Consider the following 16,904-nt stretch of genomic DNA (forward strand, 5'->3'; position numbering starts at 1 on the left):
ATCGAGATAAATGGTCCAAAGGGTGTGGACTCGAGATGGACGAGAGTGTCCCTGGGGTTGCCGCCAGGAACATCGGGGGAGACACAAAGAGGGAGAAGAGAAGAAGGTAGGGGTCGAGTGCCCGGGGTCAATCTATAATAAAGCTGGCGTTATCTCGACCGGCTAGCGTGAACGAAGGCTAGAGGCTCGTAAAAAAAGGGAGAACGCTGCTTAAGAACGGATTACGGAAATGAAATCGGAGAACCGATGTTCGCAGCCGGAGTATCCTGCGGCGTCAACTTTGAGGGACGCTTGCGTCGCGATTAAAAGTAAAGTGTATTATTTCATACTAAACATAGAAGAGAAATATGAGAGATATCCCCCATTATATATCTGATTCTTGAAATTGTGCATTTAATCTTATTGTTTTGCAACGATATAACTTTAAGAATTATTTTATTACTAAGACGAATCGAAAGTTACTTTAATATATTACATAATATATTACATAAATCGAAGCGAAATAAAGTGATTTTCGTTACGTAAAAACACATCGTAACAAATTATTCTTGTATGCTGACATTTCCCTTAGATTTACCATGGTCATCGTTATTCCGAACGATTGAGTGCAGTTGTTAGCAATTGGTAATTCAGTACAATCGTCGAACGTTGAAGTTATCGAGAGGAAAGATCGGGAAAATGTCAGAATGCACGAGCGAAACAGCTCGTAGTCACTGAATATGTGAAGTTTCTTTGCAAAATATATTTAAATAAGGCAGATTTTAATCTCGCAAAGTAAAATAATTCCAGTAATTATGAATCAATAATTGTATGCAATGCGCATATTTAATTGTTGCAACGAAATGGAAATTATACATTCGTTTTTCATAGGGTGCGCTACAATTCTTCCGTAGAGATAGAGACTTGCTTAGGTATATCAGATCCATTATTATGTTACGCGGAAGAATCACCTGTCTGCCTACCTGTTACTTGAGCTAACGCGCGTGAAACTCATTGTAATGCATAAGGGGCACACCGACTAACCCTTTATGCTAATATCGCCGAGGTAGATGTTACACTGGGATGATTTTTATCACGCATTTTAAGGCTCATTTACTTAATGTGCCGCAGAATATGCGTGCTTAGGGTACCATTTGCGCTCGAAAATGACCGCTATAATATTTTGACACGCGATAGCAATTCTTTCATTAATTCCTACATTGCCATTATACATTAATTTCTCACATTTACACGTAATATTATGTCATATTACCATATAATGCATAATTATCACATAAGTGTAGTGTGTAAAACTAGCACTGTAACTATTTTATGTATACTCCAAGATATTATATATTTAAATTTATATAATGCTCTCATAAATTTACAAAAATATTATGAAAACTTTTAAATGAACTGACATTTTAAATTTAAAATTATGCTTATATTATAATAAATTCAATGGTAAACTTTATTTCGAATTGGAGAGACGAACCGACGTACATAAAATTTTCTTCCGTGATATTCGGCCATAATTTCAGTTATTACAGTTTTACTTCGGCACATACCGTCCTGTATTTCTTGCGAAATCCATAATAACCAACCTCCGTCGCAAACAATACAAAAATTATGTTCACGAGAGTTCTGCAGGAGTTTTGCAATCTTTTCCCGTAGTTTCATCTCGAAGCGTGTTGAGAGCCCGCCGTTTATTCGAGACACATGACGAGCGGTTGCACGAGTATATTGGTAAGGTTTATACATACGTGTATCTATGTACTTAACTCTATCTCTGTGTGTGCATAGGACTGCAAAAATATATCTCGAACTTGCGCCCGGCAACTTTCTCGATTTAGAAATGATTTGCGAGCATTGAGAAGAAGTAGCAATTTCTTCCGTTCCGGAAGCAGGATGCCGGCATTTCGCTTATTGCTCGCTTATTAGCTTTTAATCTGTCGACGTTTTTGCATTTTATTGACAATTTTCCGGACAAACGCGAACACATTTCAGTTATTGCGTTTTTTTAGTACAATCTTGTCATCAATGTTTATTCCCGCATAAAGAATGTTCTTAATAACTAAATAGAATGACGCAAATTATTATGACTTATTTTTATAATTTAAAGAATTTATCTCTTTATACAATATGTTTTTGATTAAAAACTTTCTGTTGAACAAATTAATTAATTGATTAATAATAAGAATATCAAAGATTTAAAATTTTATTTGTCAAAGAAGCGAAAAATTTTCTGTCACTTAATATATGACTTTTAGGCCTATCTCATGGACACAGATGCTCTCATTGATGGTGCAGTTCCGTCATAAAGAATATCCACATCCCTAACCGTAACCGGAGTTCCTACAATCTCGCGCCCTCGAACGAGTAGGTTTCTTTTAATTAAACTGCCCCTACCTTCCCACCTAGTTATCCCGCCTTTTCCGGCAAAAACGAGATTCTCGAGAGACATAACAACTGGCAGGCACGCGTTATCAGTGCTCACCAGCGATCCAAGCACTTTCTCCAGCCAGTTTCCATCCCTTCTGACGCAGATCCGACACTGGCTTTGTTAAAACTCACTCCCGGGCTGTTAACGTGACACATTTTATCGTCAAGATATAATAACATAATATATAATATGGTACGACGTTTGAAAATTAGGAAGAATTAAAAGCTTTGAGAACTATAATTTTTTGTAGAAATTCATCTCCTATTGTTAGTCATGTTGAATTTCAAATAGTTTTATAATTAATTGCACACGTCATATTTTATAAAAATTCTCAAATCTTTACTTATTTCTGAAAACATAATATAATTTCAGGGAAGGCGTATTGCATATTTAATCAGCTTTGTCGATTTATCTTTATGTGTTACGCGAAGACATAAACGAAGCGCTGTGGCTCACGTTTCTCGGCGGAAATAAAAGGGATCAAACGCGATGGTATAGATGAGGATAAAGTTACGAAGCTAGGTGTCATGCTGCACGCTCATAATCCCGAGCAACGTTTCACTGTACCTTCATAGCTTTGTAGCTCTCGTAGCTTTGCTCTCGCTTTCTTCTTTCCCTCTCTAAAGCGAAATTACTTATAATATCTGTCAGCGCGGACAGACACAGCCGATGGCGCCGTTACCATCGCGCTACAGCAATCCCTTGGAGAAATGCTCTCTTTATTATCTATCAGAAGCAATCTACCGAACACTTTCCTCTTTGCTTCTTTTTCTTTTCGTTTTCCGTTTGTCTTTCTTTCTATCTTCTCTGTCATTTTCGCCTCAGGCTTAAAATTTACGACTAATTTCGAAGCAATTGTTGCTTACATTCATCAGAATTTGACGAAGCTATTGCCTTGATTAGTAAACGATTTTTTCCAAAGTAACTTTCTAAATGAAGCGATCAATTATCGTTTCTAAATCAAAATGATACACAATTGATGTTACATGTAATAATAGTAAGAAATATTTTTAATTTTAAATTATAAAAATAGTCTTATACATACAAATTTTATGTAAGTTATATATTAATATAGTGTTAATATAAATTCTTTTTTGTTAAATATTTACTCTATATTTAGTAATATAATTAATAAAGTATATAAATTTTTTTTATATATTTGTCATAAAAATGCAATTTAACATCGCGTAGTGTCGCTATGCAACTTTAAACTAGCTTTGCAACGAGTATGTAAAGATTGTAGCATTAAACGCGATTGGTTCCAACTGCAGTAAATCATCTCGCGCTATAATACGACTGATCAACAAAGAAATCGAACCACATCGGATCGCTCGGCGTGCGTCTGGGAGTTGACGGCTTTTCAGGTTCACTAGGAATGCCTCGAACGTCCCGGCGTATAAACCGGCCGGCTAATTTAGACCGACTGTCCCGTGAAATTACTGGGGTTCGCGGGTAATGAGAGGGTGAATGGTGAGGAATAGGCCAACCCTTGGACAGTGGCCGGCTAATCACGGTCGCTCGTTAGCGAATTGAATGCGCCGCCAGTTGTATCGGCGGGTAGAAAGTCAAAGAGAGTTCTTTTCTGCTTTAAAAAGAACCTCGGCCATTGCCGTGATCGTCTCTCAAAACTCGGCACGTTCGCAATCGCCATCATGATGGCGAACATCCCAGGAAAGAGTCTGAAACAGTCTTATTTCACAAGTTGCTCAATTGACATCTATATTACAACAATAGTGATAATACATCTTATTCTATCACTAGTATCTAAGTAATTTACGTAACTCTTTTAATTGTTATTTTAACAAATTTAATTAATTAATGAATATAATATACGATTAAAATTGAACAAATAATACATTTTATTTAAAAATTTGAATTTTTTTATGATTGAAATATAATCGAATATAAAAATGTAATAGATTATTAAAATGTAATAGATTATTTCATTCAAAAAATAGTAAGAAATGAATTTAAATAGTTATATTTCTTCTTATTTAATAGTATATTGTCTCTCGTTGATCGAAAATTTGAGTGAGTCCCACGGTAAATACTATAAGATTTACGGAAGAATTGTACAATGCATCGATTGTCGCTAACTTAATGGACACCCTATATTTGCTCATTAACGAACCCTCTGTCGCGAATCCGGAGCGCTTCCACCAATACGAAGGCAACGCTGACAGTCGAGAAGGATGCTGAGGAGAATAAGGAGAAGAAGGTGAATCCAGACGGTGGATGGAGATGGGAAGTAGAAAAGGAAGAAGAAGAAAGACGGGTCCCTCGTTACAACTTCTGCGAGGAGAGAAGCAATACGTCCAGCTTTCCAGCGACACAAATTACGTTTTCGAAACTAGCAAGCAGTCGTAAAATATTGCTCGCGACGTTTCAAACTGCTTTAATAAGAAAACGAGTTGCGGCTAATTAATCCGCACGATTATTAACGATTACAAATCGTTTCCTACGAGCGCAATCAATGAATAATTATAAATACATTTAAAATTTTTTTAAATATCTCTGTCTATCAATATATCTGTCATTAATTTCTTGAAAAAAATAATCATTATTGTTCAGCAACAGAATTAAATTTCAGATCTTTGTCTGATGTAGTAAGTTTCTTGAGTAATCTTGTAGACAAGTTTTCGACACCGCAAACACTAGTCTTCTTGCCACTGTGATCGCGATGAATGAGACGGCGATGCTATTACAAAAAGAAAAGAAAAATCGGATTCGATTTCTTATCAACAAAATTTTCTGTTGATTTCGTTGTTCATCTCATTGTCTCTTTTCTGTTTCTTCTTTTTATCGATCATTTCATGAATATTCATTATATCTTATGCAAAATATGTCGAATGCAAAGAAGAGAGCAAGGATCATCTAAACCATCTTTAGTTTGATCTTTTAATTGATTTTGTTTTAATTTTACAAATTTCTTTTTTCGCGATTTCGGTTTGAACCCTCCCCTCTCTCCCCCTTCGTACAACGTATAACGTTCGGTATTTAATTAACAGGAATCAATCAATGGTATTTCTTGTATTTCGTAAAGCAATAGCTGAGAGAAAGGAAAAGGAAAAGGAGATTTCTTAAATTCTTCAAGAAACTTATTAAAAATATTTTAAAAATACTAAAAATAAATAAATGTTTATATTATTATACTATTATATTATATATATTTATAAAACATATATATATAATATAAATATAAAATTAGATATAAATAGAATCAATTTTGAATATATTTCATTCCTTGTTTTCAAAAAGACGTGAATATATTATTAAAAAGAAAAAGAAGAAAAATCAAGGCAAAGTTCGATCTCGTTGCAACAGTTTGGAATTGATACAAAGAGTTTCTAGCTCGCTCTTCCTCGCACTTTTCCCGTTTTCCGCGTGCAGTGAAACAGTAACGTTTAAAACGCCGGACGGCCACCACCTCCTCCGCTGGGAGGGGTGGATGAGGACCTCACCAAATATTTGGTTAGTCTTTGATGGGCTTCGAGAAAGGACAAGGAAGGTACCAGCAACGTGGCGCGAGAGGAGGATCGCGCAGAAGAAACGAAAAGGTAAGGAATGAAAAGAAGGGGAAGAGAGGAAAAGAGGGATGAGGGAAGAGGGTAGAGGAGGTGGAGGCGCGTGCTAAAGTCCACGAACGGAACGGCGGATGAGCCGTAAGAGCCGGAGAATGCCGGGCATTTTTATTGGTTCCAGCTTTGGCTCTCCTTGAAACTCGGGAAGCCGATCAGCCGGACAGAAGGATCGTCGAATCTGATCTCATATGTGCCTATATTCCTTTCTCCCTCGACACACAGGGCACTTGCGCAAAGGTAAAGGAAGATTTTGGGATATACATTTATCGAGAATCGTTGTGTAGAATTTGATGCTTAAGGTAATTGGATCCTTATACGTTTAATGATACTAAAAATGATCCAATAGATTAAAAAAAGTTTATTAAATATAATTTTAATAAAATCTGAGTGTATGATAATGATGTAAATATATATATATATATCCTTCGACACATATATAATACTTTTATTATATTACATATTTTTAAAAATATATTTAATATCGTAAATCAAACTATACGGCTTCAGAGCGTAGGATGGATTGCATTGAAACTTTTACAATCAAGTTCTGACTGGTCACTGGGGGTATGGGAAAACTTCATTCGCGATACACATTTTCGCGATGTTCATTCGCGATGGCGAAGCATCGTGGACGCGATTCTATAAAAATACACGGTTTTACCTCGGAGGTATATCACCCCGCCGCCTATATTCCCACCGCTCGCTATCCCCCGCTGTACAATAACATCCCGCTCTTTCCGCTTTTGTATTTTGTAAGTCAATTCGAAACATGAATCGTATAATAATTCAACAGAGCTAAGGAAAACACGACGGATATTATTCGTCCCACCTAGTCCGCCCCTCGAATGGACTCCATATTTATGGGAACGCGGGGGTAGTTTGCGGAACGGTGGATCTTCGCATTTCCGTGCGTACGTTTTATCGCTTTTAAAACACGGTCGTGGTTATTTTCACTGTAAACGTACGAGATCAGAGGGGAAAATCCAGGATTAGAAATAAAAATCAATCAAAATGTATTAAATCCGCAGAGAACTCTTAAATAAACCTATATTTCAGTCATAGTTGAATTAAATAAAACGAATAAACTAACAAGATTATCTTGATAAGCTGACGTTACAGCTGAATAATTTTTGAAAAGATGTAGAACGAGAGAAAACTTCTTTATTTATTTTAAAGAAACAGGATGCTTCAGAAAGATGTAAAACGAGGGAAAATTTTCGGTAAATGTGCAAATACTCTCTTGATCTTTTGCCTAAAATTTTACCGGGTGGGCGTGGAATAATGTATGTAGTTCGCCATAGAAGTGAACTAGTTGCAATTCCAATGAGAAAACTGAGTGCTATGTGAGCTTCGTATCTCGACGGATTTCTGTCTTCTCGCCTCTCATACATATTGTGATTACTTCTCCGGGAAGAGGAGAAAGCGCGAGGAAAGAGGAAGAACATTTACTGAAGAACGGTATAACGAAGATGCATGTTTCTCCACAAACATGGCCATAAAGATGTAAAGGAAAAAGAATTTGTAATTTAAGAAATATATATCTTTGCGTACAGCAAAATTGTGGCACGGGAGATTTCTAAATGCCAGGTGAACATATGTTATGCCATTTCTCTAATAAAATTGCTCGCGTATAATCTTTAATCTTTAGCAATACGAAAGTTTTGAGAATGAATAGTCGTTCCAACTGGAGCGAGATTAAAGTAGACTCTAAAAAGCGGGTTCGCGTGGTGATCGATCGGTGACGATAACGAATCGTTTCGTACGTACAGCAACAACGATCTTATCGACGAAGTTTCCATTTCCGTTTGCTTTCCCGTTCTCGCGGTAGTCTGCCCGTTCGTTCGTCCGTCCGTCCGTCCATCCGTTCGTCCATCCGAGCTTTCCCTATTCGCATTTTCTCCTTCCTATCTCTTTTTTCTCTCCCTCCGTATCCCATTTTCATGGCCCGCTCGCATTCTCCTTTCTCCCCACTCGATATCCGGACTGATGCTAAATAGCAGAAACATAATTCCGTGAGTGCGAGAAAATTGCTTTATCGCGCGGAATAATGGTCTGTATTCACATGTAGCCCTCATAAGTCTCTTCCCCGATACTTGCACTTTTCGGAGATTGCACGTGGTCGGCCCGCCGAACCGCCCACGCGTCCTCTTTGCATCGCTCGTCGCATGAATGCTCTGTTCCAAGTAGAACCGTATTATGGCAATGCATCGAGAAGGAGGGTATGCTGAATGGTTGCGAATCGAACGTGACAGCTCCACCACACGCGCTACATCAACGTTCTAACGAATGCGGAAAATCAATACCTTAGCCATAATATATCGCTCTATCTGCAGTTGCAAATTATTTTAAATATTTAAAATTGCTTATAGTCACAATTGAAGTTAGAAGTTAGAGTTATTGAAGTTAGAATTTTTATCAAAAAGTTAAATTTTTTAAGTAAATTTTCTTTTCATAGTTTTTATATACGAAATATAAAAATTAGACATAACAAGGAACGGCGATATTAAAATAAAAATTGATACAAATTTTTGTCAATTTAAAATCATTATTTAATTAAAGAATTTTGAAATGGAATATATTTATTAATTATATTATTTCAAATATATAGATGATTAGCTAGTATATTTTATTTCTTAACTAAAAATGTAATACAGAACAGGAATAACATAAAAAAACAATATTGCAAAATTAGAAAAGAGTTTAACTTGCTGTAATATAAAATATAAAAATGTTATTATTTAATTTTTAATTACTTATATAATCTTCAAAGTGAAGACATAAATCTATAAAAATATAAATTAATTTAAAATTAAATTCAAATATTGACTAATTCAAGTATTATTGTTTACTTTTTTTTAAAGGTTGGAACAATTTTCTTAAGTTAATACTATTAACATTGGCTCATATAACATATAAGTCATATGACATATTTTATCCAGCTATTGCGTCGAAAGATACATACCTGCAGACAATTTCTTTTGCGCTTGGGCCCGCGGCTAGAAAAATTGTTAAGAGAAATTTTCCTGACTTTAAGTGACGTTGATGTACGAGCGTAACCGAGAGAACGCCTGCAAGAATGTCAGATTCCTTTATTCCTCACGAAAAGCATAGAAACCAACACTCCAATCGGATAGTAGGATTATGCAATTAAAAAGTATAAATTATTAAATTTTTGTAATCATTTTAATAAAAAATTTTAATAAAATAAATCCAATAAAGTAAATTTAATATAAAATTGTGTAAAGACCTTAAATTTGTAAAGCCAATAATTTTTAAATTAAAATAGATATTAAGATTCAGAGGGAAATGTAAAGAAAAGAAAGAAAATTGTCGAGTGTATAATTAAATGTTTATAATTAAATTTTATAATTTTACAAGTTCTTAGTTTGCTCATAATGATATATAAAATAATAACAATAAAATATAAATTGTAAGATTTCTTTAATGGACATTCTGGCGAAGTAGTCGAATCTGGTAATTATTTTTTCTTTAATTGTGCTCTAATTAACTGTACAATCGAAGTCCTCGTTTCATACGTCGATGGAGACGGCAGCCTATAATTCGATGTACATTGAACTCACCGGCGGGTAATTAAAGCATTGTCAGAGAGGAATACGCGGACAAACCAAATGGAGGGAGAAGCGAAGAGAAAAGATGCTTCCATTTCGTCTTCAAATCCAATCGGTAATTACTATTCGTGAGTGAACTTTCAATGAAACTGGACTTACATTAAGGAATGCATTGATTGCAATATATAATTGGCCTGACAAAATTATAAAAGTCAAAATAGTTACAATCATTAAACGATAATAAGCTATGACAATTTATGTGATATAATAATACCTAAAATATATGCAAATAATATTGTTCCACAAATTTAATTTATTATTATTTACTATCTAGTTTCTATTTAATAAAGATTCAAAAAATTCAGAAGAATAGAAAATATTTAATTTACAATTATATTAAATTTACAATCACGTTGCGTGTGTGATGTGTGATGATTTGACGACGGCGGATGATTTCCGTCATCGAATGCGAGTCGGACTTATGTGAACGCCCGACTTTTTATTCGCAGGGGAATGAAAGTCGTGTCGTAAGCGAGGCGGCGAGTGCTTGTCGACGGTTCTCTCTGAAAAGAGCGTAGCGGGGGTGTTGGCAAATACGTAGGACGCATTCAGATCAGTGTCGACCGAGGACCGAGGGGATCCACCGAACGGGAACGATGGCGGAGAAGTAGAAAAGGTTTTTCGGAGCGCGTCAGCAAGAGACATCAGAGGCAAGAGGCCACGCCATTTCCTCCGGTCGAATACAAATCAAATACGTGCGAATGTATCGCGCGTTGTAGTTTTGTACTTTGCAAGGATCAAATGCGTGAGGGACAAAACTTCGTTTTCGACAAAGCTAAGTCTCTTCACGCTTCTACGTCCTGTGTACAAATAATTAATGAATTCGTCTAATTCAATTTTAAATGATTGGATTCTCTTGATGAAATTTAATTTATTATGCGATATAAAATTGCGCATTTTTCGCTAATTTAATATAACTTTTACGAGTCGAAGTAATAAAATGGTTATTCTGTCGATTATTTATTATACACTGAAAAAAAACAACGTTTTTTACCATAACGCTTTGCGTTTTAAATAATGTTATAGATACCTAAACCTCCATATAGATATCTCTATATTTTATGTTCTTGAAATACGAGGAGTCAAACGTTATAAATGTAACGACCTCGGAGGATTCTCGGAGAGCGGCTGGGAAGCCAGAATAAATATTGATACACGTCAAAGGGAACGTCGCGTGTAAATGACATTCCGGGAGGATCGCAAAATGCAGCACAGCGTAATACGCGAGACGGAAAATAGCGGCAATACTCTTGAGTGCCTCGGATAGTGGTTTGGGGGACCTAGGGACCGCGGGATAAGGATTTGCTTTCGAAAAGGGAGAGAAACACACGTGTGAATGTTACATACGGGAATGCATATGCAGGAAACATAGTCGATTTTAGGTGCGTGTACACCAGGCGCTTGCCAGGGCACTCGATACATAATCGAAATTGAAAATCAAGTGTAATAGATAAAAATAAAAACAATTTCTTGTATTTTCTTTTTTTTTTTATTAAGCATTAATGTATAAGATTTTATTCCCCTCATTTGTGCGTATTAATATAAGCAATTTTTTAAAATTTACAAACTTAAAGAGAGTATAAAGATTAAACAATAAGCAAAAAATTACTAATTTGCATAAAATATAAAAAATTAAAATATATATGTAAATACATGTGTTTCAATATTGTTTTAAGAATTTTAAATAATTAGACAAAATTATGTTAAATATTAAAGATTTATTAATATCTATTAAGTTAATTAATTAAGTTAATTAATTATTAATATCTTTTGAACCTTATAATAATTATAAATACAATTTAATAACATAATTATTGTAAATGTAGTATTCTTAAGTTCAAACATTATTTTAATATAAGACGCATTTTGGCATAGACAAAAATATTGATCGCGAAACTTATAAAATAATGCAGTCTATTAGTATCGCAAAGAAAAAAATTACTCCGAAGCGATCATGATCGCTTATCGAACTTGAAAGACCAAGGGTGCCGGGATCGCCTCGACACACTGCTGATCTTCGAGGGTCCCATAGTCCATCCCCTTCTTAGATCAATAATACTATTCCCGTGGCAGCGCATGCGCCCTGCAGCGTTTCCCGTTACAACCCCCATACGCGAGCTGGTTTCCACCCCCGTTGAGCCGCGTTCAGGGCGCCGTGTACCCCTCTATGCAACATTCATAGCGCCATCAATATTATACGCGCGAAATAATAACCTGTGCATTTATTATGAATGAGATGATTCTTTTCAAAAGTTAATATAAGAAAATATGCTTAAATCATGATAAATATGCATATAAATTACGATAAAAATTGACCAACAAATAGCAAAGTAACGTGAAAAGAAAATAATAAGATAAAAAAAAAATGATTACATGTAATATGTCAAGAATCAGTACATGTAATATGTCTAATAATTAATCAGAAAATTAACTGAGTAACAGCAAAATGAAAAATATTGTATTGGATTCAAAAGTGGTTTTTTATTGTAAAATGTAATCTTTTCAAAGATATTTAATTATAAGTTTATTATTACTTATATGTATAATTATAAAATTTACAAAAATATTACAAGTTTTTAATGTGTTTTATTTATATATCTGCAAATCATTCAATGGATTATACATTTAAATTTGAAATATATGCATAAAATATTCAAATATATGCATAAATACATTCAGCATTTATGCATATATTTGAATATTTCGACGTGCAATAAATACAATATGCATTACGTATGTACATGATAATTGTTCTCCATTTGCATTGCATAGATAAATAGTATGATGATAAGTAGGCAACCTTGATATACGAATCACTGACTATACCATAAAAAGATATATCTATTACGAAACTATATCTAGCGATGCGATAAACAGTGTAAACAACAACGTAAGAGATCTCGACTTGAAATTCCGGTTTTCTGACGATTCAGAACGTTTTCTGACGAGGCGGCAGTTAACGTTCCATAGTCATAACGTTCGATAAGATTCGACTGAAAGAATCGCAAGTAATCTGCTTAATTTTTCATTTAAAATAAAAATAATGATTTTAAATTGAAAATATAAATCACATTACTCTTGTCCTGGAAAATTAATTGTAATTTCTCTTTGTTATCGTTGTGATAATGCATCGTTTCACTTATCACCAATGTCTGTTATAATGCTTAGTGAAAGTGTGTTCATAGTTTTCTAAAATCTAAATTGTGACGGTGCAATTGTATATTCAAAGAGAAAGTTGCAGCGTAAATTGACATGAATTAAAAATTTTCGAAATGATAAGCAAAATCGCATGCTTGCGATAAATTGCATAGCGAATGGTAACGGAAATTATAAGAATCAAGAGTATCATGGTATTGACTTTATCATTACTTGATCTCGATACGCCTTTCAATTGGAACTGTCAATGTTGAAGCTGCTTAGGTTACGTACAAAGTAAACATATATAATTACTCATCATACGATCTTGGCAAATCTCGTAATTAAAAATCTCGTTGACGTCATACTCCAATTTTCTTCATCATGTCTAAGCGATTGACAAAATCTCTATTAACTAAAGAAAACAAAGATTATCTTATGAGGTAACATTTATTTGATATACAAAGATAAATAATTTATACACAACAATATTATATATATGCATAATTAGAGTTATTAAATTAAAAAATAATTAAATTTTAATAGCATTTCTTCCTCGATAAAAACTGAGAGACCCCTTGTGACATTTTTTTTGTTGTTTTTTAATTTCGATATTATATATAAATCGTTGATTATAAAATAATATATTTTTGTCTTTTTATGAAACAATTTTATTTGCTACTTTAGCATTTGCGTAAAACTATAATTTATAGAAAATAAATTATTTTTTAAGCACGCATTTCTGGGGTCCAGTATTCAACTGGATGATTCCTATAGCAACTATATCTGATACGCGAAAACATCCAAAAATCATTAGTGGAAAAATGACCTTGGGTAAGTTCGATATCAATTACCCTTTCAAAGAATTCATTCATTGTCTCTTAATAATCGCGAGAGATCGAAATAATGCACGATGAACAGTGAGAGGAAAGAAGACGAAGCTTGAGAGAGAGAGACTCATAAAATAATTGCTATTCGAGCGTAACAAATAGCTTTATTTCTTAATGAACAGCATACTGCGAGTACTTGGGCTATGTACCAGTTAAAAACTAGTTTGCATAAAATGTTACCAATATATTATAATTTTAATTTCTCAAATGTAGCTGCTATTCTCTGAAAAGTTTCTTCTAAGTAAATATGCCTTATGAGAGAATTATGTGTTCATACAATGAAAAAATTAATCTAAAAGAATTTCTCGTTAATAACGAAATAATAAATGGTAAATTTTGTGAATTATATAAATGATGTTAATGTAAATTTACTTGCACATTAATCATGTATCAATTTTCTATTTGATTTAATTTCTAGCCTTGACCCTGTATTCCATGGTATTCATGCGCTTTGCTTGGAAAGTACAACCACGAAATTTGTTGTTGTTCGCGTGCCACATCACAAATGCTGGGGCCCAGCTCACGCAAGGTTACAGATTCCTCGATTATCACTACGGCCAACAGAAAGAGTCCGAACAGAAAAAGTGACGAGAGGATTTAACATTTATGCAAATAATGCGTTATAACAATATACTTTCTTACAAATGTGTAAAGTGCAAAATACTAATAAAATTTATTTCTTTACACTGTGAACTTTTGCTATAAAATAATTGTAGCAATGTGATGCAAGTAATAAGATATTATGATTTTCTATTCCGACAAAATGTGATGAACAATACGTAAATTTGAGATGTGCGCATAAAATATCAGTGATAATTATTGTTACAATTATAAAAAAGAAGTTTCTTTAAGTTTCTTTACATACTCTTACTACCATGTGTATATAATAAATATACGTGTAAATATATAAAATATATACATATGTTCTCTCCATTATCAGAGTATGTTATCAAACAGTAACGCTCTGATACTCTCAGCAAACTTCATCGTTGCTCAACAGATTTATTACAACAATCTAAGATGCAAACAATAGCACGGCGTTAGATTTAACCATGGCAATTATTATAAAAGCGTGCGCGTAAGCGTGTAATATATTATAATAATTGCTAATATATTGGAAAGTCAGCTCGAGGGCCTGGCGTAATGTACCCTGCTTATTAAGTTATTCCGTTACTATTCTTCTGGTAATTGTGGCTAACGCGATATTTATAATTCAACGATCGCGTGTTACAAGACCAACTCGCACGCTTCGAGATATGTAACATTTTTCGCTCCTCGTAAAATTATCTTTCTTCAATCGCTTTCTTCAATCAACTCAACTGATAAGATTCCGCAGTTTTTCTGATATGAGGTACTTTTGATATTTAGAACGACTTTGAATGATATATTCGTTCATACATCATTTATATTATTCGAATTTATTACTTAATAATCTTTTAATAAATTTAAAATGCACCCCCTGATTTAAAAAAAAATTCGTTAAATATTATTTCTCATTTTTTATTTTCAGATACATTTTTTTAGTTTTATATGGACTTATTTCTTTTAAACAGAAATAATTTTAATGAGTTTATTAAATTGAAATTTAAAAGCTTATAAATAAAAGAAATAATTTATTTTTTCTCGTCTTCTTTAGTCCTATTCCTTTTTTCGGTGTGTCATTCTCTTCTTCGTCTATCATTACTTTCCTGACCGTATCCAAAGGGCACAAGTTTATTCGACTCGGCCCCAATTCGGCAGTACGAACGAATGTATAAGAAAAGCAATAATTTTCTAGGGTAGCCTCTCGCGATACTATAGGGGCGCGGGTACGGCATGGCGGGCACTCGATCGTGCTAGGGTCATTTTATGGGATCTGGCACGGATCAGACGCACGAATCTATCCTCGGTATTTTCCGAATGCTAAGCCGCATCGTCCTTCTTCCTTCGATGTTTTTCGCTCTGCCTCGCTCTCTTTCCGTATCTCGAGTCCTGTCCAGGGATATAAAATCCACCCCCAACTAACTGAATAAATATATATGGCCTTATTAGCCCCCTGTGCTTGGCGTCGATCATGCGGCACGCCTCGCTGACGCTCCTTTGCCTCTCGCTGATGAAAAGTTTTCAAATGACGTCATCCAATAATATTTTACAATGCTCTTGAGAAATTACGTATACTTTCAAAAAATAAATTATTAATTTTAATTTTGATATAAATATCGAATGCAATATATATTACGTATTTATTATAAGTGTATTGTATACTTCGTACAAAACTGACGTATTGTAAAGTATCTAAATTTATCTGCATTACCCATTTTTGCTAGTCGCGAATCAGAATAATCGCTCGCTCAGGATACACGCCATTCCCATAAGACAAATCCGGCGTTTTCCATTCACGTTCTTCGGTCCTGCGGGTTTTATCGTGCCCGCGCGGAGACAATTGGAGACTCGGATAAGGAGGGACGTGGAGGAGACGAGGAGCGACAGGGAGAGTCCTTCGGGACTGATTTCACAAACAAATGCCGCCGATTGAATCCTGGCATGTCGCAAGATGGATCGCTCTCTTTGAATCACAGATTACCGACCGCCTCTGCCTTCCATCTCGCCTCGCGTCGTATCGTTCCTACGTACCGCCACGACGTACACCGTCCTCTCCTTCGTTTCGCCCTTCCTGCTCCACTGGTCCACTTCATCCTTCGCGGAGGCGCTTCCACCTCCGTGAATGGTCCCTTCTACCAGGCAGCTCGGCAATTTGCCACATGCCTACGCAGCTGCGACCCTCTCTCTTTCTCTTCCTCACCCTGTCGTTACTGGCATCTCGAATCTTATGTCAACGATGACCAAGTCGATCAGTACCGTGAAATGTCGCGAAATTGACAAATCAATCAAAGATTTGTATTAATTGGCTATCGAATCAAAAGGGTTTAAAAAATTATGTTTAAATAAATTAAATTTAATACAATTAACAGTCAAACAAACTGATAGATTATATGAACTAATCCAACACATTTACATTGCATATTGTATTAAGTAGTAATAAATCGGAGATATGTAAAATAATCTGCAGTCAATTTTGATAATCTGTCAATGTAAATAAGTAAGTAATGATTGAAGATATTAAATAATGTTAAAAGTAACAGGGAATTAACAGGCATATTAGGAAGAAAAATAAAGTGTTACTAATATGATCGAAGTTGCGCGAAGGATGGCGCTTCGAAAACGGCGTGCACAATCGAAGAACGGTCCCGTTGACGGATTCGAAATA

General features: G+C 34.7%; 2 protein-coding genes across 2 annotated transcripts in view; one reads left to right on the plus strand and one right to left on the minus strand.

The window, feature by feature from the left end:
* Positions 1–16,904, minus strand: part of LOC105427206 (uncharacterized) — a 67,568-nt gene that overhangs the window by 38,854 nt on the left and 11,810 nt on the right. The window lies entirely within an intron of this gene.
* LOC105426379 (mitochondrial pyruvate carrier 1-like) lies at positions 12,295–14,350 on the plus strand. Its single transcript, XM_011637586.3, has 3 exons — positions 12,295–13,210; positions 13,501–13,601; positions 14,076–14,350. Exons 1-3 carry the CDS (start codon positions 13,152–13,154, stop codon positions 14,243–14,245), a joined length of 330 nt encoding a protein of 109 aa, XP_011635888.2. The 5' UTR covers positions 12,295–13,151; the 3' UTR covers positions 14,246–14,350.

Source organism: Pogonomyrmex barbatus, unplaced genomic scaffold (genome assembly GCF_055798465.1).
Source record: "Pogonomyrmex barbatus isolate J1 unplaced genomic scaffold, ASM5579846v1 scaffold5, whole genome shotgun sequence".
Lineage (NCBI taxonomy): Eukaryota > Metazoa > Arthropoda > Insecta > Hymenoptera > Formicidae > Pogonomyrmex > Pogonomyrmex barbatus.

What these genes read in the sequence shown, in the direction of transcription:
- LOC105426379 (XM_011637586.3), top strand. Translation starts at nt 13,152, where the DNA reads ATGTCTAAGCGATTGACAAAATCTCTATTAACTAAAGAAAACAAAGAT. An exon ending in AACAAAGATTATCTTATGAG is followed by an intron (nt 13,211 to 13,500) that starts GTAACATTTATT and finishes TTATTTTTTAAG; the next exon opens with CACGCATTTCTGGGGTCCAG. An exon ending in TAGTGGAAAAATGACCTTGG is followed by an intron (nt 13,602 to 14,075) that starts GTAAGTTCGATA and finishes TTTAATTTCTAG; the next exon opens with CCTTGACCCTGTATTCCATG.